The sequence below is a fragment of the Pan troglodytes genome, chromosome 8 (assembly GCF_028858775.2).
Source record: "Pan troglodytes isolate AG18354 chromosome 8, NHGRI_mPanTro3-v2.0_pri, whole genome shotgun sequence".
NCBI lineage: Eukaryota > Metazoa > Chordata > Mammalia > Primates > Hominidae > Pan > Pan troglodytes.
The window spans coordinates 81,208,212-81,233,792 of record NC_072406.2 but is presented as its reverse complement, the minus strand read 5'-3'; the positions used below and the strand labels follow the sequence as shown (position 1 = coordinate 81,233,792).

Sequence of the window (25,581 nt, the reverse complement as noted above, 5' to 3'; positions counted from 1 at the left end):
TAAAATAAATATTAAAAAAAAGAAAAAAGAAAAAAAGAACAATGTACAGTCAAAGTCCTTGGCCACACTGTAGAACTTTGGAGGATGCTCACTCCAACCGACTGCTGTCACCTTCACAGTTTCAGTTTTTAAATCCAGAGTCAAGCCAAAAACAAACACAAACACAAACACACACACACACACACACACAAAGCCATGCCAATCTCATCTTATTTTCTGCGCATTAGGTTTTTGTCAAGAAAGGGTGTAACGCAACTAAGGAACAGTCCGCCTAGGAGCATTTTCAGTGGACAATGGAAGGACTGGAGTCATCATATTCCTGCTTGCTCATCCATAACTGCTGGAAGGTGGACAACGAGGTCAGGATGGAGCCACGCATCCACAGAGTATGTGCACTCAGAAGGAGCAATGATCTTGATCCTCCTCATGCTGGGAGCCAGGGCGGTGATCCCCCTCTGCATCCTGCAGAGCGATGCCAGGGTACATGGTGGTGCTGCCAGATAGCACTGTGTTGGCGTACAGGTCTTTGTGGATGTCCACGTCACACTTCACGATGGATTTGAAGGTAGTTTTGTGGATGCCACAGGATTCCATGCCCAGGAAAGAAGGCTGGAAGAGCACCTCGGGGCAGTGGAACCGCTTGTTGCTGCTGGTGATGACCTGGCCATCTGACAGCTCATAGCTCTTCTCCCAGGAGGACCCGTGGGGCCATCTCCTGCTCAAAGTCCAGGGCGACTTAGCACAGCTTCTCCTTGATGATGTCACACAGGATCTCTCCCTCTGCGGGTGGTAAAGCTGTAGCCGCACAATGTGAGGATCTTCATAAGGCGGTCGGTCAGGTCCTGGCCAGCGAGATCCAGACGCAGGATGGTGTGGGGGAGGGCGTGCCCCTCATATATGCACACAATGTGGGTGACCTGTCACCAGAGTCCATCACGATGCCAGTGGTATGGCCAGAGGAGTACAGGTACAGCACGACCTGGATGGCCACGTGCATGGGTGGGGTGTTGAAGGTCTCCAACATAATCTGGGCCATCTTCTCATGGTTGGCCTTGGGATTCAGGGGGCCTTTGGTCAGCAGCACGGGGTACTCCTCGAAAGCCACATGCAGCTCATTGTAGAAGGTGTGGTGCCAGATCTTCTCCATGTCATCCCAGTAGATGACCATGCCGTGCTAGATGGGGTACTTCAGGGTCAGGATGCCTCTCTTGCTCTGGGCCTCATCGTCCACATTGGAGTCCTTCTGGCCCATGCCCACCATCATGCCCTGGTGTCGCGGGCGCCCCACGATGGAGGGGAAGGCGGCCCACGGGGCATCGTCACCTGCGAAGCTGGCCTTGCCCATGCTGGAGCCCAGTGATATCACCCTGGTGAGCTGGCGGCACGTGCGGACCGGCTGTGGAGTGGGGAGGGCGAGGCTCTGTGCAGGTGGGGCAGATGTAGTCTTGGCGGTCTGAATTTTATCTTTTTTGTTTCTTTCTTTAAGAGATGGAGTCTCACTCCGTCACCCTGGCTGGAGTGCAGTGGCACGATCTTGGCTCACTGCAGTCTCCATCTCCCAGGTTCAAGCGATTCTCCTGCCTCAGCCTCCTAAGTAGCTGGAACAACAGGCATGCACCACCATGTCTGACTAATTTTTTTTTTTTTTTGAGACAGAGGCTCGCTCTATCACCCAGGCTGGAGTGCAGTGGCGCGATCTCGGCTCACTGCAAACTCCGCCTCCTGGGTTCACGCCATTCTCCTGCCTCAGCCTCCCGAGTAGCTGGGACTACAGGCGCCGGCCACCACGCCCGGCTAATTTTTTGTATTTTTAGTAGAGACGGGGTTTCACCGTATTAGCCAGGATGGTCTCGATCTCCTGCCCTCGTGATCTACCCGCCTCGGCCTCCCAAAGTGCTGGGATTATAGGCGTGAGCCACCACGCCCGGCCATGCCTGACTAATTTTTGTACTTTTAGTAGAGACGAGGTTTCACCATGTTGGCCAGACTGGTCTCGAACTCCTGACCTCGATGATCCGCCTGACTCGGTCTCCCAAAGTGCTGGGATTACAGGTTTGGGCCACCACGCCCGGCCTTAAATTTTTATATTTTTAAATATTTATTTATTTATTGAGAGACATGGTCTCACTTTATCACCCAGGCTAGAGTACAGTGGTGCAATCATGGCTCACTGCAGCTTTTTTTTTTTTTTTTTTTTTTTGAGATGGAGACTCACTCTGTTGCTCAGGCTGGAGTGCAGTGGCGCGATCTCGGCTCACTGCAACCTTCGCCTCCCAGGTTCAAGTGATTTTCCTGCTTCAGCCTCCCAAGTAGCTGGGATTACAAGTGTGCACCACCACGCCCAGCTAATTTTTGTATTTTTAGTAGAGACGGGGTTTCACCATGTTGACCAGGATGGTCTTGATCTCCTGACCTCTGCCCGCCTCGGCCTCCCAAAGTGCTGGGATTACAGGCGTGAGACACCGTGCCCGGCCGGCTCACTGCAGCTTCAACCTCCCAGGCTCAGGTGATCCTCCCACCTCAGCTTCCTGAGTAGCTGGGACTACAGATGCACATGACCACCCCCTGCTAAATATACATTTTTAATTGTTGAAATTAGATGTTAAATGTGTATCTATAAATTAATATGTTGCTATCCTCTTGACATTTAGCCATGCATTTTCCATGCTTTTACATTTTATAATTACTTGTACTTGTATGCTGTAATATGTACAAATGTATATAATATTCCATTGTATTGATATAGCTATCTTTATCCCCCTTAATATAACACCTGTTTTGTTGTTGTTGTTGTTGTTGTTTTGTTTTGAGACAGGGTCTCACTCTGTCACCAGACTGGAGTGCACTGATGCAATCTTGGCTCACTGCAACCTCTGCCTCCCTGGTTCAAGCGATTCTCCTGCCTCAGCCTCCTGAGTAGCTGGGACTACGGGTGCTTGCCATCAGGCCTGGCCAATTTTTTTTTGTATTTTTAGTAGAGGTGAGGTTTCACCATGTTGGTCAGGCTGGTCTCAAACTCCTGACCTCAGGTGATCCACCCACCTCAGCCTCCCAAAGTGCTGGGATTATGGGCATGAGCCACCGTGCCCGGCCCAGACCTATTTTTTACTCCCCAAGATTTTTTATCTTCCATTACAAATAAAGATACACATTGGATATACTTGTGGGGAAAAAAAGAGCTAAGTACTTCTTAAATAAATGAATGGATATATAAATGAAGTTACGAAGTTGATTAAGGTTGAGAGGAAAATGGCTACATGAAGGAAGGCTTTTAACAGGGGGATTTGTCTTAGAATCAGTTCTCAAGAGAGCTGAAGTGCCATATATCACTATCCTCGAGAAACTTCCCTCCCTTCTTTGCCTCCTCTTGATCCTCCTCGCTTTCCTTTTAAAGTCTGATGAGCAGATATTATTAAATAGCAATCATTTCATCTCAAGCTTAACATCCTAAACTCAACATGACCTAAACAAAATTCTTAATTCTAAATCCACGTATCCCCCATAAAAACATGCTTTGCATCCAAACTTCCTCAACTTAACATGGTTCTTCTTTTCCCCTCATGCTCTACACTTTACCTTCTAGCGTGTTCAAAACACATCCAGAATTTATCCACTTTTCTCCATCTCTACTCCCTCATCCTATTCCACACCACTTTCATCTCTCACTTGGATTAATCTTAACAGGATCTCACTTGTCTCTCTTCTTCCTCTGGTTCTTGACTGTCCCTTCCCCCTTCCTTGCCCTAAGAGCCAGAGTAGTTTCTTAAAAATTCCAATCAGATTGGCTGGGCACGGTGGCTCACGCCTGTAATCCCAGCACTTTGGGAGGCCAAGGCGGCCGGATCACAAGGTCAGGAGATCAAGACCATCCTGGCTAACATGGAAAAAATTAGCCTGGTGTGACGGCGGGCACCTGTAGTCCCAGCTACTCGGGAGGCTGAGGCAGGAGAATGGCGTGAACCCAGGAGGTGGCGCTTGCAGTGAGCCGAGATCGTGCCACTGCTCTCCAGCCTGGGCCACAGAGCGAGACTCTGTCTCAAAAAAAAAAAAAATAAAATAAAATAAAAAAGAAATTCCAATCAGATCATGCTGCTTCCCTTTTTAAAATTCCATGAAGTTTCCCACTGCACCTCGAATAAAATCCAAACTCCTTACCCTGATCTACAAAGCCCTCTCCATCTGGACTCCCCACTGCTGCCCCCACTCCTCACCCTTATCTGCTCCAGCCACACTGGTCTTTCTCATGCCAAACTCCTTCCTGAGCTTGTTCCAGCCTGGCTTCCCGGGAACACCCTACCTAAAGATGACTTGGCTGCTTTCTTCCCCCATTTCGTTCTCAGCTCAGTGTCACCTCCCACCTTCTCAAAGACCTTTCCAGATCACCACAGCTAAGACAGCACCCCTTCCATTGAAAGTTTACCATTTCAGGCTGGGTGTGGTGGCTCACACCTGTAATCCCAGCACTTTGGGAAGCCGAGGCAGGTGGATCACTTGAGGTCAGAAGTTCAAGACCAGCCTGGCCAACATGGTGAAACCCCGCCTCTACTAAAGATACAAAAAATCAGCCAGTTGTGGTGTTGTGCACCTGTAATCCCAGCTACTCAGGGGGCTGAGGCAGGAGAATCGCTTGAATCCGGGAGGCAGAAGTTGCAGCGAGCTGAGATCACGCCACTGCACTCCAGTCTGGGCGAGAGAGTGAGACTCCGTCTCAAAAAAAAAAAAAAAAAAAGCTTACCATTTCAGTTTTCCTTTCTTAACAGCATTTATGGCCCGAAATTATCTTTCTTAGTTGTTTATTCACTCTGTGAGAACAGGTCCTTGTTTATCCTGTTTATCACCATGTCCTCTATGATTAGAAGAGTGAGAGCAGGGCCTGACCTTAGTAAAGACTTGAATAAACATCAGTTAAATATTGAGTGAATTACACATTTCTGACTGTTATACTCAAAGATTTTTCTTCCTGGAAAATTGATCTCAAAGGGAAAGCAAGGTGATTTACACATGTGTGTGTGTGTGTTTTTACATAAATGTTACAGGATCTTAGTGTTGACCAGACCTAAGCTTTGAGAAGCAAAGTAACAGGCAGGCTAAAGCACAGAGCTATTCTCTATATTAACTGTTACGACTGATCTTGACAATACACCGGATAGGAACTCCATTCCTGCATTTCTTAACATGACTAACACATATTAACGAGGTTTAATTATGACATATATATCCTTTCTCAACGTGCTTAAAAGTTTATAAACATGCCAGGATCCTCTGATGAGAAATCAGTCAGTAAGGTTTCCTGGGACACAGTAGTAGCTCAATAAATATTCACTAAGTGAATATTTTATTTTGAGACAGGTTCTCACTGTCACCCAGGCTGTAGTGGCAATTATGGTTCACTAGAGCCTTGGCCTCCTGGGCTTAAGCAATCGTCCCACCTTAGCCTCCCAAGTAGCTGGGATTACAGACAGGTGGCACCATGCCCCAGCTAATTTTTGTATGTTTTGTAGAGATGGGGTCTCATTATGTTGCCCAGGCTGGTCTCGAACTCCTGGCCTCAAGTGATCCTCCTACCTCAGCCTCCCAAAGTGCTGGGATTACAGGCATAAGCCACCACACTCAGCCATGAATGATATTTTTTTTTTGAGACAGAGTCTCGCTCTGTCACCCAGGCTGGAGTGCAGTGCCACAATCTCGGCTCACTGCAAGCTCTGCCTCCTGGGTTCATGCCATTCTCCTGCCTCAGCCTCCCAAGTAGCTGGGACTACAGGCGCACGTGGCCACGCCCGGCTAATTTTTTGTATTTTTAGTAGAGACGGGGTTTCACCGTGTTAGCCAGGATGGTCTCGATCTCCTGACCTTGTGATCCGCCTGCCTCAGCCTCCCAAAGTGCCGGGATTACAGGCATGAGACACGGTGCCTGGCCCATGAATGATATTTTAATGTTTTCTAACTGTGCAATGTTATTGAAGAAATATTCTTCTCTAGCTTCAAATAAGCTAGTATCTTTGAGGTATCAAAAAATACCTCAAAGGTATTGAGGTATCAATGTATTGAGGTATCAGTGCTCACAAGAAAACAAAAGAGGAAACAGAAGTTTTCATTAGTGAAATAAGTCAGTTTATTTTATTTCTAACAAGGCCTTTTTCTCCTATAATTAAGACAAACCATTTTACACTTTATAATAACATAACTTAGTTTTTAGTATTTTCAAAAGGGAAAGATTTTGGGTGGGGGGAATTTAGGAAATCAAATATTTTAGAAGGAGTAACTATAGAAGTTACTTTTTCAATCTTAATATATTAACAGGCTTGTTACCAGGTACATTACCCAGCATTTTTTCTTACAAGGAATCTATCAAGTACTAGCCAACAAATAATCTACATTTAGAAACTGAGGGTAGAAATGTCTGTATTTTAATAGGAAACAAGCATCTAAAATACAAATCACATGTCTTTAACAAGGCAATTTACATAATTAGGTGTAAGTTTTTAATTAACTTTATGTTCCTTAGGATCCTAGCAAACACTCAGTTGACTGTATCTCAAGTTCAAACTGCACTCACCTGGCTATAAAGGTAAACATCACAATGGAATTGGGCCTGTCTGACTAGGGAAAAAGATCACTTCAATATTGCACATTTCCTCTCTTTAAAAACAAGGATTAAGTCAGGGCCATCTTGGTTCTGAATCTCTCCATTTTTGTTGGGAGAAGACTAACCATCTCTTTACTAAGTTCTAGCTCAACTTCTATTTCCTGGGCGGCCTCAGGATGCTTTTCACAGTAATCAACAATAAATTTGTAATGTTCCAATGATGTTGCCAAATTTTCCAGCTCTTTCTTGGGATCTGCAGTAATGATTTTGCCATAGAGACGGGCAACTCGAAACTTAGCTAACATGGCAGGGCGAAGAACATCTTCCCCTATATGCTCAGGGAATACTTTATTTGGGTCTCTCAGGGAGTCTAAGAAGAGCTGGTAGTACTTCAGTGCTGACTTATTAAGATTATTTATTTTTTTTACAATGTGTGAATCAGGATCCCTTAGCCTGTCAGCAATGGCAACCTTCAAATCCATCATATCATAGTAAGCATGTGCAATTTCAAACTGGATCTGTCTGTTGACCAACAGATAATACTGTGGATTCAGGTCTACAGTTAGGGGCTCTAGCATGGCTATTCTGCGTTTATGCATCTTGCATCGTCTCTCCATGTCAGTTTCAAAGAATGCAAGCACCTTAAACAGAGCACTGTGGTCTTGGACAACTTCAATATGGTCAGTGACATAACCATCAATCTGAAAGAACTCTTTTGCCTCAAAGACATAGTGCTGACCCAATAAGAAAAGTTCTCTGGCTTCTTCAAAATCTAAAGGTCTCAAGTAGCTCACTTTCTCTTCTACTGCAGAGATGGCATCACACAGTTCACCGGTTCCAAACTGCACAGCTTTTTTCCGAATGCTTTCCTCCTCATCTAGTTCTTTTTTCCTTAAAGCTCTAAGTTCAGACTGTTTATCAAGATCAAGCTCTCCTATGTTGTCCTGAAGGAAAAAAAAATAAATTATGGTTAAGTAGGACACTCACCTCCTGCTGTTAAATAATATTAAAGCAAACTTCAGAGTTTTTTAGAAGAGAAGTCTCTTACTTTCCAGCCTGGTTTAGAAGGGTATCATAATCTTAAACACCTTTGAAAACTTCTTTCTTTCTTCCGATTATATTAAAAACTCAAGAAATGTGGGAAAAAAAGTATTTAAATAGACAAGCTGCTTACATATCATTTATTCTGAGGAACTGAAATTTATTTACAGTTACTCCTTCCAATAAGATAAATGCTACATGTAAAAGTACTTTGAGAATTGTGAAACATTATATATATGTGATACATTACTCCCAGCACTTTGGGAGGCCAAGGCGGGCAGATCACCAGGTCAGGAGTTGAAGACCAGCCTGGCCAACATAGTGAAACTCTGTCTCTACTAAAAATATAAAAAATTAGCCAGGCATGGTGGCAGGCGCCTGTAATCCCAGCTACTTGAGAGGCTGAGGCAGGAGAATCGCTTGAACCCAGGAGGCAGAGGTTGCAGTAAGTGGAGATTGCACCACAGCACTCCAGCCTGGGTGACAGTGCAAGACTCCATCTCAAGAAACAAACAAACAAACAAAAAGACTGTAATCTACATCATAAAAATGTTTCACAAGGATGCCATTAAGATTAATGCTACCATGTTTATGCTATTAGTTATTTAGTGAAATATATCAGACAGAAATGCTCTAGGTCTCTTAAAGACATCAAAGTGAACAAAGAGTTAAATCTACCTTCCTAGTTAAAGTTTTATCTCCTCTACCTCTTGGGGGTGGGGGTGGGGGGGCAAATAAAAAAAGAAAGAATAACTAAGGTGGTTAAGAAATAGGGTAAGCTCTTCTTGGCCAATAAAAATAAATAATAGATCCCAAGGCCTTTTCTTCTTTTCACTTGACACTGTCTCACCAATGATCTTTCCACAAACCCTTCAAGGTTTCCAAATGCTCAGAAGATGAAGACAACAATGCTTCAAAGCCTTGATTGCTCCAGCCCCTTTCTAACTCTAACTTTAGCTTATATCACACTCCCTCTCCCTCAGCTCCAACCTCACAGCCTTTGCTCCATCCCTTCTGATATCATCCTCCCTTACGCCACAGACCTTCTAAACATGCTGCTTCAGCTCCTCGACATGGTGTGCCTTCTTTTCTTCAGTCTAGGTAACTCCTACTTACTCATCCCCAGAGCTTGCTTTTTATTTCCTCCTATTGTGCCTTCTCATATCATGTGTCTCTCCTTTGTGGAACTTAGCAAAATTGTACTTTTACATGAAGTTAAAGGCTAGGTTCATTTTTGTTCATCATAGTATCCTTGGCCAATGACTAGCACAGGGTTGGCATAAATAAATACTTAATTGAATAAATTTATGTATGTCTTAAAGCTTGAACTGAAGAAGGTCTTTCAGATAAATATACAGATGATAAAGGATGAAGTTAAGGTTAAAAAATAAAGTCAGGGGTGAGCGCAGTGGCTCACACCTGTAATCCCAGCACTTTGGGAGGCCGACGTGGGTGGATCGCTTGAGCTCAAGAGTTCAAGACCAGCCTGGGCAACATGGTAAAACATCGTCTCTAACAAAAATACAAAGAATTAGCCGGGCACAGTGGCACACACCTGTTGTCCCAGTTACTTGGCAGGCTGATGTAGGAGGACTGCTTGAGCCAGGGAGGTGGAGGATGCAGTGAGCGGAGATCATGCCACTGCACTCCAGCCCGGGTGACAGAAACCCCATCTCAAAGAACAAAACTGGGTTTAAGGAAAATCTGAGTAGTGTAGTAGCATGGCAAATATGTGAGTTTAAACTAACCAAGTGATGAAGTTTTAAGTTCCCAGACTAGAAACATCAACTAAATGAAAGGTAAGGGTCAAATCATAGTGCGTTTTGCTTGACACAATTACTTCAAATGTAGATCATAAGTCTCTAAATCTTGTATACTTCCTTCTTGGGCTGCTTGTTTACTTACATGTTCTCTCTAGGATGCTTATTTAAATTCGCCTACTGTTTTGCTCCAATAGTCCCTGCAACCCTCCTTTTCCAGCTTTCTTTACCTGACCAGAATAAACTTGACAGCTCTTCCTGGCTCCAAATTCTCTAGACATAAAGCCCCACAGTTATTCTCCCTACTTCCTGTCTTTCCTTAATATGCCTCCTCTTTACCCTCTGACCTCTAAAATTATCTTCATCTTTTCAAGACCGATGCTTCTGATGTGTTGAGGTTGGTTTGTTTGGTTTTCTTTCGTTTAGTAGTTTCACAAGGTTCTATATTATTTACCACTGATATGGTTTGGATTTGTGTCCCTGGCCAAATCTCACATTAAATTGGAGGAGGGACCTGGTGGGAGGTGACTGGATCACTGGGGGCAGATTTCCTCCTTGCTGTTCTTGTGGTAATGAGTGAGCTCTCTCATGAGATCTGATGGTTTTGAAGAGTGTGGCATTTCCCCCTTTGCCCTCTCTCTCTCTCCTGCTTGCCATGGTAAGACATGCTTGCTTCTCTTTCGCCTTCCGCCATGATTCTAAGTTTCCTGAGGGCTCCCAGTCATGCTTCCTGTTAAGCCTGAGGAACTGTGAGTCAATTAACCTCTTTTCTTCATAAATTACCCAGTCTCAGGTAGTTCTTTTTTTTTGAGACAGGGTCTCACTCTGTTACCCAGGCTGGAGTGCAGTGGTGCAGTCTTGGCTCACTGCAACTTCTGCCTCCTGGGCTCAAGTGATTCTCCTGCCTCAGCCTCCCCAGTAGCTGGGACTATAGGTGCACACCACCATGCCTGGCTAATTTTTTGTATTTTTGGTAGAGACAGGTTTCAACATGTTGTCTAGGCTGGTCTCAAACTCATGGGCTCAAGTGATCCACCTACCTTGGCCTCCCAAAGTGCTGGGATTATAGGCATGAGGCGCTGTACCTGGCCTCAAGTAGTTCTTTATAGCAGTGTGAGAACAGACTAATACAACCACTAAAGATTATTATACTTTTATCAAGCAGAGTCCCATGTAAAAAAAAAAAAATTATCATACTTTAATACACAATATAAAAAAATAAAAGCACAATGAATCCCCCAGGAAAGCTTCCTATGTATCTACACTTAGTATATTGCATCTAAATGATTAATTTTATTATCCTCCCTAGTGCTTAGAAACTAGGATTGGGCATAAATTAATAATGATGATGGTAGTTAACATTTATTAAGGACTTAGTATGTCTCAGGCACTTTTCCGAGGCCTTAATATATACTGATTTAACTCTCATAACAACAGTATTAAGTACTATTATCTCCAACTTACTTGTGAGGAAATAGAGGCAAAAATATATTAAGTAAATTGCCACAAAGACATAGCTACGAAGCGGCAGAGCTGGAGTTCATACCTACCTAGTGTATTTCGAGTCCATGCTCTTCACTGCCATCAGTTCTGCTTCTATTTTTGAACTATTACATGAGCTATTTCTTAAAAGTCTACCCTTTTAGATTTTATCAAGTCCATGCTGTGTGTAAGATAACACTGGGAAGTATATAAAGATTAGTAAGGGCTTGGCCAGGTGTGGTTGCTCACACCTGTAATCCCAGCACTTTGGGAGGCCGAGATGGGTGGATCACTTGAGGTCAGGAGTTCGAGACCAGCTTGGCCAACATGGTGAAACCCCATCTACACTAAAAAGACAAAAATTAGCCAGACATGGTGGCAGGCACCTGTAATCCCAGCTACTCGGGAGGCTGAGGCAGGAGAATCCTTTGAACCCAGGAAGCAGAGGTTGCAGCTGCGATCACACCACTGCACTCCAGCATGGGCGACAGAGCAAAACTCCGTCTCAAAAAAAAAAAAAAAAAAAAAAAAAGATTAGGCACAGTGGCTCACACCTGTAATCCCAGCACTTTGGGAGGCCAAGGCAGGAAGATCACTTGAGCCCAGGAGTTCAAGACCAGCCTTGGCAACACAGTGAGAGCCAGTCTCTACAAAATAATTTAAAAATTAACTGGATATGGTGGCACACGCCTGTACTCCAAGGATGAGGTGGGAGGACTGCATGAGCCGGGGAGACCAAGGTTGCAGTGACCCATGATCATGCCACCACACTCCAGCCTGGGCAACAGAGCGAGAGCCTGTCTTAAAAAAAAAAAAAAAAAAAAAAGAATATGATATCGTTCCCAGCTCTCAAGAAGCTTATATTCTAACCAAAGAAAAGTCTTCAAGGAAGAGGTAGTATTTAAGATAGGCCTTGAATGATGAGTAAGATTTATTTTATTTATTTATTTATTTAGAGATGGAGTCTCGCTCTGTTGCCCAGGCTGGAGTGCAGTGGTCCAATCTCGGCTCACGCAGCCTCTGCCTCCCGGATTCAAGCAATTCGAAGAATACGATTTAAAACCAAGAAAGAAATATTTACGAAAACATTCTACACACCTTTCATATTAAACACAATGTGACCCCAATGAGCACAATCCCCACTATGAGTTTTTACTTACAATTTCCTCATTTAAGAAAGAAAAAGGCAGCTTCTGACTGCATTACCTGCATGGAGAGTTGGGCATTCTGCATGAGAGTCAAACAGTATTTGATCCAGCACCTTGCTATTTCCCCCTTTCTTTGATGATAAAGCTCTGGCACTTCTCCTTCAGCTTCAGGAGCTAAAATATACATGTGATTTGTTTAAGTTAATGGTCACAACTGTAATTTTCATTGGGTACTGTAATTTTTTTAATATCACTTTTTCCTGACTATAAAAGTAACAGATCTTTACTGAAGCAGGGGGCTTGGGGAAAAGGGAAGATCCCCCCCCAAATCCTACTACCCAGAAGCACTCACTATTATTTTTGCATATTTCTTTCTCGTACCACAAACACTTTACTCATATCATTATCAACTCTTAGCTTCATTTTTAAGTACACCATTATATACAATTAAATAGATATTCTATTATTTAACCATTCTTCTAATTCTAACCTGGAATTTGTTGTTTCCAATTCTTTACTATCACAAAAACGTCTATGTCACACAACAGATGGTTGTGGAGAACCTGGTGCTAAACTATTCAGATGACCTGCTTCTGGGTCAGAGTGTCATACATAGCAGAGCAGCTTTCTTGCTGTAATCTACTGAAAGTCAGCTGTCAACACAAAGGTTTGTAAAGTTTATACACATACACACATTTTTTTAAAACTCGAAACATGAGTATAATTGTGCAAAAATCTGTCTGGATTTTGGATTTCTTCCTTAGGGCAGGTTCCTAGAAGTGGAATTTACTGAGTAAAAGAGTTTACACAATTTTAAATAATTCACAACATACAGCCAAATTATTTTCAACAAATATGCCAACCAACAATATATGAGAATGCTCAATAAGAACATTTTGAAAACACTGGTCACTGTCATTTTTTTCAGCTATTGTGAAGAGTAAAAACAAAATAATATCTCACAATATTACTTTAAATAAAGTGAATTATTAAATAATATCTCAGCAATTTAGTTTTTATTCATTTTTTGAGACAAGTGCCTCTTAGACTTCAACTAATCTATAATTAATGTAGTTAATATATTAGGGGAGAAAGCAACTATTTACTTTGATAATGTACATTCCTTTAGCTCTTAAGAGTCTCTGCATTTTTCAGATCCACAATTAGAATGTCCATTTGTAAGGAAGACATGATGTTTCAACATCTAAAACATCATAAGAAGGTTGGAAACTGTTCAACAGTGAGTAATAGAATCAAACTATTTTTAAAAATAAACTATTTTTAAAGAAAATGATGAACTTATTTAAAAACCTGTTAAATGACTCAAAGACACATGTTAACTGTGATTTTCTAAGACTAAAGGAAACACTATACTTAAAAAGATGGGTATTTGGCAACATCGCTTATGCATGTAGTATTCCAACCAAAAATATATCATCTGAATCATGGCATAAGGAAACATCACACAAACCCCAGCTGGCAGTAATTCTATGAAATAACTGGCCTATATTCTTCAAAAATATTAAGTGATGAAAGGGAAAGAAAGGCTGAGGAACAATTCCAGATGAAAAATGCCTGAAGAGATGTGACAACTGAATGCATTATGCAATCTTGAACTGTATAATCCAGTACTGGCAAACAAATGCTAGAAGGAATATTATGGCAACAACTGATGAAATAGAAATATGCAATGTAGATAAAAGAATTGTATCAATGTTACTTTTTTTTTTTTTTAATTTCTTTAAAAACATAGAGATGGGGTCTCACTATGTTGATCAGGCTTGTCTTGAACTCCTGGCCCCTCCCATCTTGGCCTCCCAAAATCTAGCATTACAGGCGTGGGCCACCATGCCTGGCCAATGTTACATTTCTTGAATTTGATAAATGATCTATGATTATGTAAGAAAATATTCTTCTTAGGAAATATATACTAAAGTATGAAAGGGTAAAAGAGCCTAATGTATGTAACCTTCTCTCCAATGGTTCAGAGAGAAAAATAAAATTTGATTCCAAGCGAGGAAAATACTAAAAATTGGTGCATTTAGAAGGGCATATGATAGCTCTTCTGTTCTTGCAACTTTTCAAAAGTTTAAAATAATTTCAAAATAAAACTTTTTTTAAAAGCTATGTAAAACATGCAAAGGTAAACTTACTGTCTTCTGTGGCTGAGATCTTTCCAGTTTGACCAAAAATGACATTAGCAGCTGATAAACAGTGCCTGGCCTCCATAAAGCATAGCTATTGGGGAAATAAACAACAGTGAATGCAACTATCACACAGCTTTATTTGCAACTGATACTTGCATAATTTCTTTTAATATGGGAAAAGGTATAAAATCAGATAAAAATACTACAAAGGAGGCCCTGTAGAGTTGCAGATCATTCAGAAGGTATAAAAGATATATTATCATATTATCTGGTTAAAATGTAACCTCAAAGGTTAAAATATTAATGCCCCCAAACTCTTAATAATAATCCACTCGGATTGAAAGACAACTGCCAACTGAAAGTTAGCTCTCCTTATATAATCAATAGATATACAGGAATGGCTGTCATCCTAGACTTAAACTGTCTCAAAAACTCCTTTAGGTTCAGTCTAAGTAGCCAAAATCCCATGCACAATAAATTCTTAGACTATTTACATTGTGTCAGAGGACTGAATATATATATATATATATATATATATATATTTTTTTTTTTTTTTTTTTTTTTTTTTTTTTTTACGAGACAGGGGTCTCACTCTGGCCCAAGGCTGGAGTGCAGTGGCACAATCATAGTTCACTGCAGCCTCAACCTCCTGGTCTTAAGGGATCCTCCCACCTTTAGCCTCCAAGCCTGACTAATTCTGGGGTTTCTCTATGTTGCCTAAACAGGTCTCCAACTCCTGGCCTGAAGCAATGCTCCCACCTTGGCCTCCCAGGGTGCTGGGGTTATAGATGTAAGCCACCTTGCCCAGCCTGAGGATTTAATTTTTATTAGGTTTAGAGAGCCCTTTTACATCCTACTATACAAAGGCAAATAGGATAAACTCAGGTAAAAAGATATTCCTGTGTTCTAAAATCTTTAAACTTTGCATACAATAAGGCTTCCCACCAAGTTTTAAAGTCAACAGACTTCTACAGATGAACCTTATGGAACTGCTTTACCAACACTCTTGAAGACTTCATAATTCAATTCCGGGCATGGCAAACTTCTCAAACAATTAGAGAAGATCTCCTTGTTAATAGAAACATTTTGTATTTGTCATGTAAGTCAAAGGACCACCCAGCAGAAGTTCAAAGTTAAAGTCCAACTTTTAGTTGGAAGCCACCCTCATTAAATAGAATGTCTACTTAATATTAGTAATACCTGAAAGGCTTTAAATGGTTGGCTATAACTTTAAAATTGCAGCATTAAATGTATCTTTCCATTATGGCAAATTCAGAAGCCATCTTGAGAATAGCTGGACACGTGTGGTATTAGCCCAGCAACATCTATAGATAAAAATGTGTTAAATCTTAAAAGCCAAAAGAAAGTTAGTGTTTATATAATGAAACTTTAATTATCTCTCTATAATCCAATCCCTTAACATTTATCGTCATTTCAGCTTTGTCCAGATTGGCTCCCTGTGAGCAACCACTGCTAGAACAGTGAGTGTCTTATGCCCTCTAGGTGGCTGGTAAATGTGGGACTTTAGCAGCTGCCAGGTAGGGATTCACCAAGTAGCAAAACCTCATCACTGGAATCAGATGAAGATGACAATGATATAAATGACAATTGCATTTTTAAAAACATGGTTCAAATCCCTCTTTTTGCAATACGACTTAGTTGGTTTTAACAAAAACTTAAAAAAGATTTTGGTAAAAAAATAAAAGTGCAGGGTGTGGGAGGTCTCATGAAAATTACTGCATGCTCCACATAAGTGATGCTTAACAACTTTAAATTTTAATCACACTTTAATATCTAGATATCTTAGTACTGCCAATTTCCATGGAGTTTTAAGTATAAATTAAAGTCACAGTGAATATGTAATTTTAAAGTTGCTAAACAGAATGAATAAGGGGCCTCCAACAGCTGTAAAAAAGATGTCACAAGCGGAGGCACTGGATAACACTTTGGATGAGGACAATGAAATGGATTCATGAGAATTAGTTAACTGAATGCTCTGATATATGCAGTAGCGTTACTTACACACTTGATCTTAGACCAAAGTCCTAGAAGCGATGCTGCAGTCACCACAGCCCTTTCTCTCCTGCTAATAGCTTTTCTGAATGAAATTCTGTGGGACAATACTTTAATCATCGGGCGCATTTACAGAACGAACGCTAACGAAATGCTCAAAAAGGATAAAGGCCCAAGGATAAGGCAGCAGGTTACCAGAGAGATGAAAGAAGGAACTCTGATAAGCAGAGAACTACCAAAATTTCAGAGAGGCTTGCGAATTTGAAATATAAATAAAAGTAATTTATATTGCTGAGATGTCTTATTAAGGATTAATAGGAAAATCTGGTTAGAAAAGGTGGTGTAAAATTATTTTAGCATTAAAAACTCTCAAGGATTAAAGGAATAAATGGGTCAATTAAGAGTACACCAACATGATGTGAGCAATGCTTTTTTAAATTTTTATGAGAAATTCTGATAAACAACTAAGAAGCTCAAAAACATTGTCCCTGTATAACAATCCAAAAGAAGTATGGTATAAAGACCTAGAACTTTGGAACTCAGCAGACATATTTCCAACATTAAAAAATTATTACAGAGTTAATTCTGAAAAATAACTGACATGCATCACATGCTTTTATCAAAGCCCACATTTAACAGTCAACTTCCTCAGTCAAATTCTCAGAGTTATGAGATTACCATTACGTAAAGATAAAGCTATATCTACAAGGTAAAATCTGCAATTTAAGGTAATATCTCACTAAAATGAGTTGAGATAGCGTGCCTATGTTAAAAAAAGAATTGGTCTTAGGTAACATGTAAAACAATGATAAAACTCGGTATTTTAAAACTCAAAATAATTCATACAACAAAAAGCTACAAAATTTTAGTACATGGGCAAACTGGGCTGCATTTTCGGGTTCAGTTGTACATCATAAAATACAAGCTACCTGTTTTTAAAAGACAGTATTTTCAAGGTACTACTGGTTCTATTTTTATACTCACTATTGGTACTCTGTTAGGTAACTACTTCAAGAAGCTTACCTTATTGATGTAAAACTGTGACAAGGTAGCAGCATTGATAGCCCACTCTATAGGATGGTAGGCATTGTGCTCAAGCTGGCGTTTTAGTGTACTATGGCAATAGTGAGCAGCCTTCTCAAACATTTCCAGATGCTGGTAGACTTGAGCTAGGTAATATAGGTTATGAGTATAAACCTTTTCAAATCTGTAAAGAAAAAATAAACCAATATTTGTGTAATGGTTTACTTGTTTTTTTTTTTCCTGAGACGGAGTCTCGCTCTGTTGCCCAGGCTGGAGTACAGTGGCACGATCTTGGCTCACTGCCTCCGCCTCCTGGGTTCAAGCATTCTCCTGCCTCAGCCTCCCGAGTAGCTGGGATTACAGGCGCCTGCCACCATGACTGGCTAATTTTTGTATTTTTGGTAGAGACGGGGTTTCACCATAATAGTCAGGCCAGTCTCGAACTCCTGACCTTGTGATCCACCCACCTCAGCCTCCCAAAGTGCTGGGATTACAGGTGTAAGCCACCGTGTCCAGACCACGGTTTACGTTTTATAAGTAAATTTCATATATATTTATTTTGATTATCCCACCAACCCTTTGAGCTGGATTTGTTTATTGTATCTATTTGACAGATAAGGAAACTGAGTCTCAGGTTTGAACAAGGTCAAATAACAAGTAAGTGGTAAATGGAGGTTTTACTCCTGTCAGAATCCACATTCTATAACCTTTATAAGTGACTTTTTGAACAATCACTAATCTATGATATGTGGAAATATTTGCAAGGGCTGATTTCTATACCTACTCACCTTTTTGATCTCTCTTGTTCAGTAAGTTTCTCTTCTTCAGGAAGAAAACGCTCAGTAGGATCAAGAGGAGGACTCCCAACCTACAATTAAGAAAAACAAAAGCTCTTTAAAGTTTTAAACTGTAAACACCAAGTGCCCTCTTCTGGAGGACCTGGAGAAATCAACTTCTACAAGCCAAATACATTTCATTTTTTCCTAGTTCATTTTTATGTTACTCAAGAAGTAATTTTCTGTTTTTTAAATTTTTATTTATTTATTGAGACAGGGTCTCTGTCACCCAGGCTGGAGTGGAGTGGCACAATCTCGGCTTACTGTAACCTCTGTCTCCCGATCCTCCCACCTCAAGCAATCCTCCTACCTCAGCCTCCTGAGTAGCTGGAACCACAGGTGTGCACCACCAGTCCTGGCTAATTTTTATATTTTTTGTAGAGACAGGGTTTCGCTATGTTGCCCAGACTGGTCTTAAACTCCTGGGCTCAAGCAATCCACCTGCTTTGGCCTCCCAAAGTGCTAGGATTATAGGCGTGAGCCACTGCACCCAGCTCAACAAGTAATTTTCTTAACCATAAAATCTGAGTCAAACAAATAAAAGATACCCTGTAAGTTCACATTTGACAAAATTTTACTGTTGTTGCAGTTAAACTGCAAATATGCAAAAAATCCACCAATCTGCTTTTAGACATATATAATTCTTGAAGTATTTTTTCTTTTTTTAATTCTTATTTATTTATTTAGAGATGGGGGTCTTGCTCTGTTGCCCAGACTGGTCTTGAACTCCTAGCCTCCAGTGATCCTCCTGCCTCAGCCTCCCAAAGTGCTGAAACTACAGGCATGAGCTAATGTGCCCAGCCTCTTTAAGTTTTTTTTTTTTTTTTTGGAGATGGAGTCTCGCTCTTTCGCCAGGCTGGAGTGCAGTGGTGCGATCTCGGCTCACTGCAACCTCCGCCTCCCGGGTTCAAGCGATTCTCCTGCCTTAACCTCCTGGGTAGCTAGGATTACAGACACGTGCCACCACCCCCAGCTAATTTTTGTATTTTTAGTAGAGACGGGGTTTCTCCATGTTGGCCAGGATGGTCTCAATCTCTTGATCTCATGATCCGCCTGCCTCAGCCCCCGCAAAGTGCTGGGATTACAGGTGTAAGCCACCGTGCCCGACCCCTCTTTAAGTATTTCAAATGGCAATTTTGTCTGGTAAAAGGGCTCTTTTAAAAACATGCATAAGCAAAACAAATAGGAAAAAAGTATATATTTCTACAGTAGTAGTATTCTAAACTGACCACTAATAAAAATCAAATGAGAGATTTTAATATTTATTCTAATATTTTTTTCTCAAGGAAATAACAAAAGTGTATTACCCCCTTTCAATACAGGGACATTAAAACAAGATTCCATTATTTATTGCCTTGGGCAAGTCACTTGATCTCTTGTGTTTCTGTTTAGTCATCTATAAAATAAGGGTAATAACAGTATCTATCTCATGAGGATTAAGTAATATTTATAAATCACTTACAACCCCCTCTTACGTCTTCCAAAACAGAACTACCTAACCTCTGCCTCATTCTACTTCTATGAGGATAGTCCCATCTAGAAACACACTCTTGCTTTTAACTGAATTCATTAAACTCAAAAAGGAACAACGTCTTTCATAAAAATATGATTTTACATTCTGGATGTAAACACTAAAAGCATCACAACGTGGGCTCCCAGGATTCACATAAAGTAAAAACAACTAAGACAGGAAGCAAGGCCCAAGGCAAACACAATAGATAAGTAATTCTTCAGAGAACTGTTCAACAATTCCGAGGGCTGCTTACCATGCTTACCCCTGTCTAGATGAGGGGAATTAATCAATATATTATTTTATGTACATACTTCACTGTTATGGCTTTCACACATCATACGTAATATTAACAGTCAAATCAGTCTCTTCTTTTAACTGAAATAGAGGTACAACTAAACACAAGGAATTTCACTATATGTGTTATGTTTCCATATAAATACTATTTTTAATGAAATACTATTGATGCTTAGTAACTTTTTTTTTTTTTTTTTGGTAAAGATGGGTTCTTGCTTTGTTGCTCATGTTGGTCTTGAACTCCTGGCATCAAGCAATCTTCCCACCTCGGCCTCCCAAAGTGCTGGGATTATAAGTGTAAGTCACCGTGTTCAGCTTTTACATTTTATTTTAGTTATTTTTGAGACAGGGTCTTGTTTGGTTACCTAGGCTGGCATGCAGTGGCAGGATCCTCGCTCACTGCTGCTTTGACCTCCTGGACTGCCCTCCCGGACTCAAGCCATCCTCCCACCTCAGCCCCCCAAGTAGCTGGGACCACAAGCACACGCCACCACACCCAGCTAATTTTTTTTTAGTTTTTGTAGAGACAGCGTATCACTATGTGGCCCAGGCTGATCTTGAACTTCTAGGTCAAGCAATCTACCCACCTCGGCCTCCCAAAGTGCTGGGATTAAAGGCGTGAGCCACTGTGCCTGGCCTCAGACTTTACATTTTAAATTAACAATTTCACATATAAGACTGTGAGCCTAAAAGCAAGAAAGGGTAGACTAATATCTCTATTTGGTTTTGTGGCACTCTGCTCTTGTTAGTACTTCAGGAAGAAAGTTAAAATGCCAAGGTACGAGGCTGGGCATGGTGGCTTATGTCTGTAATCCCAGCACTTTGGGAGGCTGAGGTGGGCGGATCACTTGAGGTCAGGAGTTTGAGACCAGCCTGGCAACATGGTGAAACCCGGTCTCTATAAAAATACAAAAATTAGCTGGGAATGGTGGCGGGCACCTATAATCTCAGCCACTTGGGAGGCTGAGGCAGGAGAATTACTTGAACTCAAGAGGTGGAGGTTGCAGTGAGCCGAGATCACGCCACTGCACTCCAGCCTGGACAACAGAGCGAGACTCCATCTCAGAAAAAAAAAAAAAAAAAAAAAAGACAGAATCTTGCTCTGTCACCCAGACTGGAGTACAGTGGTTCGATGATAGCTCACTGCAACCTCAAACTCCTGGGCTCAAGCGACCCTCCTGCCTCAATCTCCCAAGTAACTAAAACTACAGTGTGTGCCACATCTGGCAAATTTTTTAATTTTTTGTAGTGATGAGGTCTTCCTGTGTTGCGCAGGCTGGTCTCAAACTCCTGGGCTCAAGTGATCCTCCAGCCTCAGCCTCCCAAAGTGCTGGGATTACAGGCATACCGAGCTTCTTATATCCTTTTGCAGTCAAGCATTCTGACGCATGAATTTAGCAAACATAATTTTGTATGTTTAGTCTCTTTTATGTGATACCTAATGTTATTTCAACTTTTTTAATGTTATAAAAGCACTTTATTAATGGATTTTTTTTTTTTTGAGACAGGGTCTCACTGTCGCCCAGGCCGGAGTGCAGTGGCGTGATCTCAGTTCACTGCAGCCTCTGCCTCCCAGGTTCAAACGATTCTCCTGCCTCAGTCTCCTGAGTAGCTGGGACTACAGGCGTGCGCCACCATGCCTGCTGTTTTGTGTTTTTAGTAGAGATGGGATTTCACCATGTTGCCCAAGCTGGTCTCGAATTCCTGATCTCAAGTGATCCACCTGCCTCGGCCTCCCAAAATGCTGGGATTACAGGCATGAGCCACCATGCTCAGACGTATTAATGGATTTTTAAAGCAGATAGCTGTGACAAATAGTAATCCACAAGAAAATATTGTGCCTGATAATTTCCCTTTCATATTAAAAAAAAGTTTATTAAGGAAACAGATGGTAACACAGTGGCTTGTCACCTTTGCAGGCTGTGACCCCTAAAGTGAGAGTTTTCAATGTTGGCTCCCCAGACCCCTAAAAGTTCTACAGCATCTCTTTTGTGCTACTGCAGTGGGGAGGAGGAAGAATCTGTAGTGGAGTGGGCTCTGGGTCCTTCTAACCTGCTTAACCAGCGTAACTCAATCAATTTTTATATGCTGCATTTTCAGAAGGGTTTCACGGGTTAAAAAAAAAAAAAATCATTGAAAAACCATTGCCCTGAAGCAGTGGTTCTCAAAGTACAGTATAGTACTTAGACCAGCAGCATTTAAGCATCACCCAGGCAGGATCTTATTAAAAATGCAAATTCCTAGGCCCCACCCCAGAACTACTAAATCAGAGCCTGGATGCCCAGTCTGCTGTGCTTTCATGAGCTCTCCAGATTTTGATGGGTGCTAACATTTGAGAACCATTGCTTCAAAGATTTCAGATGTTTTGTTAAAGTAGTTCTTGTTTCCTTCAAGTAGTGCTATTTTCATGGAAAACTAAAATAGAATGTTTAGATTATAAATACAAAAACATGCAAATAGTATTTTAGGATAACACTAGAATAATATTTCCTTTATAATTGTATTTAGACTAGGTTGCCATTATGTCCTATACAAGGATTATTTTTTTAAAACCCTGAAGTCTTTAATATGCAATAATTTCAGCTATTAGGTGACTTCCCAGATGGCTCTATAGAGAAGTTCTAGGGCACAGTGAAGAGTCACACCAATATTACGAATGAGGGATTCTTACTATCAATTCTTAACTAGTTTCAATCAAAACTTAAAACTTATCTGACATGTAACATACCTCTTTCATATACTGATTATATAGTGCTTCTGATGACTCTAGGTAAGCCTGTGCAGTTTCAATTTCTTCTCTTTCAGACCACAAGATACCCAGGTTATTCTGGAAAATAAAGAAAAAGAGAAACAAACAATGATATAAGACTTCCAATTAAAGTAACTTTCATAGTTTTGAAGTCAATACTTATAACCAACCAAATAGTAGAGTTGGATTACCAATGAATTAATTATTCACAATGATATTGACCTTATGTAGTGCAGCAGGTAGCTGCTAAAATTAACCCCCAATGATCCCTGCTTCGGGGTATTCATGCTGTTAGGTAACCTCTTCCCCTTGAGTACAGGCTGGTTTTAGTGATGTGCTTCTCACGACTAGACTATCACAGAAGTGATGGAAAGTCATTTCCAAGATTAGTTAACAAAACCCTTGATTTCCATTTTGGATGCTATCTATTGCCTGCTTTTTTTTTTTTTTTTTTTGAGACGGAGTCTCGCTCTGTCGCCCAGGATGGAGTGCAGTGGCATGGTCTCAGCTCACTGCAAGCTCTGCCTCCCAGGTTCATACCATTCTTCTGCCTCAGCCTCCCAAGTAGCTGGGACTACAGGCGCCTGCCATCACGCCCGGCTAATTTTTTGTATTTTTAGTAGAGACGGGGTTTCACCGTTTTAGCCAGGATGGTCTCGATCTCCTGACCTCATGATCCACCCACCTCAGCCTCCCAAAGTGCTGGGATTACAGGCGTCAGCCACCGCGCCCGGTCAATTGCCTGCTCTTTCTTAAGGAAGCCAACTGCCATGTTGTGAGCCACCCTATGGAGAAGCCCATATGGAAAGGAAATGAGAGAGGTCAACAGTCTGAGGCCCTCAGTCAAAAAGCCTGTGAAGAACTGAATCCTGCCAACAACCACGTGAGTAAGTTGGAAATGGATCCTCCCGGCGTCCCAGTCTTCAAGTATTACTGCGAGCCCCAGCAGGTCAACAATATGATGTGGGCCTTTGAGTAAGGAACAATCAGCTAAGCCATGCTGAGATTTCTGAGATAATAGACAAAGATGGATCAGAAACATATAATACTTTCAAAATACTATGCTCTTCCAGAGACCTTTTTTTAAAAAAAAAAAGAAATAGGCCAGGCATGGTGGCTCACGCCTGTAATTCTAGCACTTTGGGAGGCCGAGGCAGGCAGATCACTTGAGGCGAGAAGTTCAAGACTGGCCTGGCCAAAATGGTGAAACCCCATCTCTACTAAAAACATAAAAATTAGCCGGGAGTGGTGGCGTGCACCTGTAATCCCAGCTGCTTGGGGGGCTGAGGCACGAGAACTGCCTGAACCTGGGAGGCAGAGGTTGCAGTGAGCCAAGATCGTGCCATTGCACTCCTACCTGGGTGATGGAGCAAGACTCTGTCTCAAAAACAAAACCAAAACCAAAAAATTATATATATGGGCCCGGCACAGTGGCTCACACCTGTAATCCCAGCACTTTGGGAGGCTGAAGTAGGCAGATCACTTGAGGTCAGGAGTTCAAGACCAGCCTGGCCAACATGGTGAAACCCCATCTCTACTGAAAAATACAAAAAAAATTTAGCCGAGTGTGGTGGCAGATGCCTGTAATCCCAACTACTTGGGAGGCTGAGGCAGAAGAATTGCTTGAACCCAGGAGGTGGAGGTTACAGTGAGCCGAGATCGTGCCACTGCACTCCAGCCTGGGCTACAGATTGAGACTCTGTCTCAAAAAAAAAAAAAAAAAAAAAAAAATATATATATATATATGTATGTATGTATGTATGTAGTGGGGTTAGTCTACCTCACTTCCCTTGGAATAGTCAGTCCTTCAGGCACAAGGATACTTCTGAGGCTGGCCTTCTACCATCTTTTGCCACTAGGGAAGGAAGTTTTTAATGCAGAAATTCTTAACCTCAAGTCTAAGGATCCCCAAGGCATCCATAAAGAGAATTCAGAGTCCATGAATTTGGACAGGGAAAAAAATACAAATTTCTTTTCACCAATCTCCTATTAAAATACAGCATTTCTTTTCATTATGAACACAGGAAATAAATTGTAGCAGTATTATAGGACCTGGGACTTTGTGAACAATAGAAATGAAAAAAAAAACCTTTCTATTATGCTAGTTTGCAGATATCTCAAAATATCATTTATGCTCATCATTACTTTAAAATCATCATAGATATTAGACACATTATATAATGTGTCAATAAAGAAGCATATATATTACTATATCACACATTTTGTTTTAAAAATCTTTTGGGCCGGGTGCAGTGGCTCACGCCTGTAATCCCAGCACTTTGGGAGGCTGAAGCGGGCAGATCACGGGGTCAGGAGTTCAAGACCAGCCTGACTAACATGTAACATGACCAATCAGTAAGTTATTAGGAAGGCAGAGCCCTTTGTATTAGTCCATTCTCATATTGCTATAAAGAACTACCTGAGACTAGATACTTTATAAAGAAAAGAAATTTAATTGGCTCACAGTTCCACAGGCTGTACAGGAGGTATGGCTGGGGAGGCCTCGGGAAACTTACAATCATGGTTTCATGGTTTCAGATTTGTCACATACCAAGAATTGTTGCTTTCTGTGGCATAGTCTACCCTGAATATAGCAGGCCAAACACAACCCTGTCCCAAAAATAGAGTGTGACTAACCAGTTTCTGGTACTAGATGAGTCTCTAGACTACCTAGGTTAGTTGCAGTGTGCTGCAGTGGGGATTACTGGTGTTATGGTCAAAGGAGTTTCCCAAGCACTGTCTATCATCAAAGGAGAAATAAGTTGAACTAAAGAGTAAGGAAAAGGTGGCCTGTAGGTCTAAGATCAGGAAATTACAATCAGTAAGTTATTAGGAAGGCAGAGCCCTTTCTATTAGTTCATTCTCATATTGCTATAAAGAACTACCTGAGACTAGATACTTTATAAAGAAAAGAGGTTTAATTGGCTCACAGTTCCACAGGCTGTACAGGAGGTATGGCTGGGGAGGCCTCGGGAAACTTACAATCACG

General features: G+C 41.4%; 1 protein-coding gene and 1 pseudogene across 1 annotated transcript in view; both read right to left on the bottom strand.

Annotated features, from left to right (window-relative positions):
* Positions 1-208: 208 nt before the first annotated feature.
* LOC100614229 (actin, cytoplasmic 2-like) lies at positions 209-1,500 on the bottom strand (annotated as a pseudogene).
* A 4,594-nt stretch (positions 1,501-6,094) lies between these two features.
* The window catches only part of KIFBP (kinesin family binding protein), a 28,254-nt gene continuing 8,767 nt past the window's right edge, over positions 6,095-25,581 (bottom strand). The window contains 6 exon segments of the mRNA NM_001280409.1: positions 6,095-7,530; positions 12,076-12,191; positions 14,171-14,255; positions 17,201-17,384; positions 17,989-18,068; positions 22,572-22,670. Coding sequence (NP_001267338.1) covers positions 6,655-7,530; positions 12,076-12,191; positions 14,171-14,255; positions 17,201-17,384; positions 17,989-18,068; positions 22,572-22,670 — 1,440 coding nt within the window. The 3' untranslated portion in view covers positions 6,095-6,654.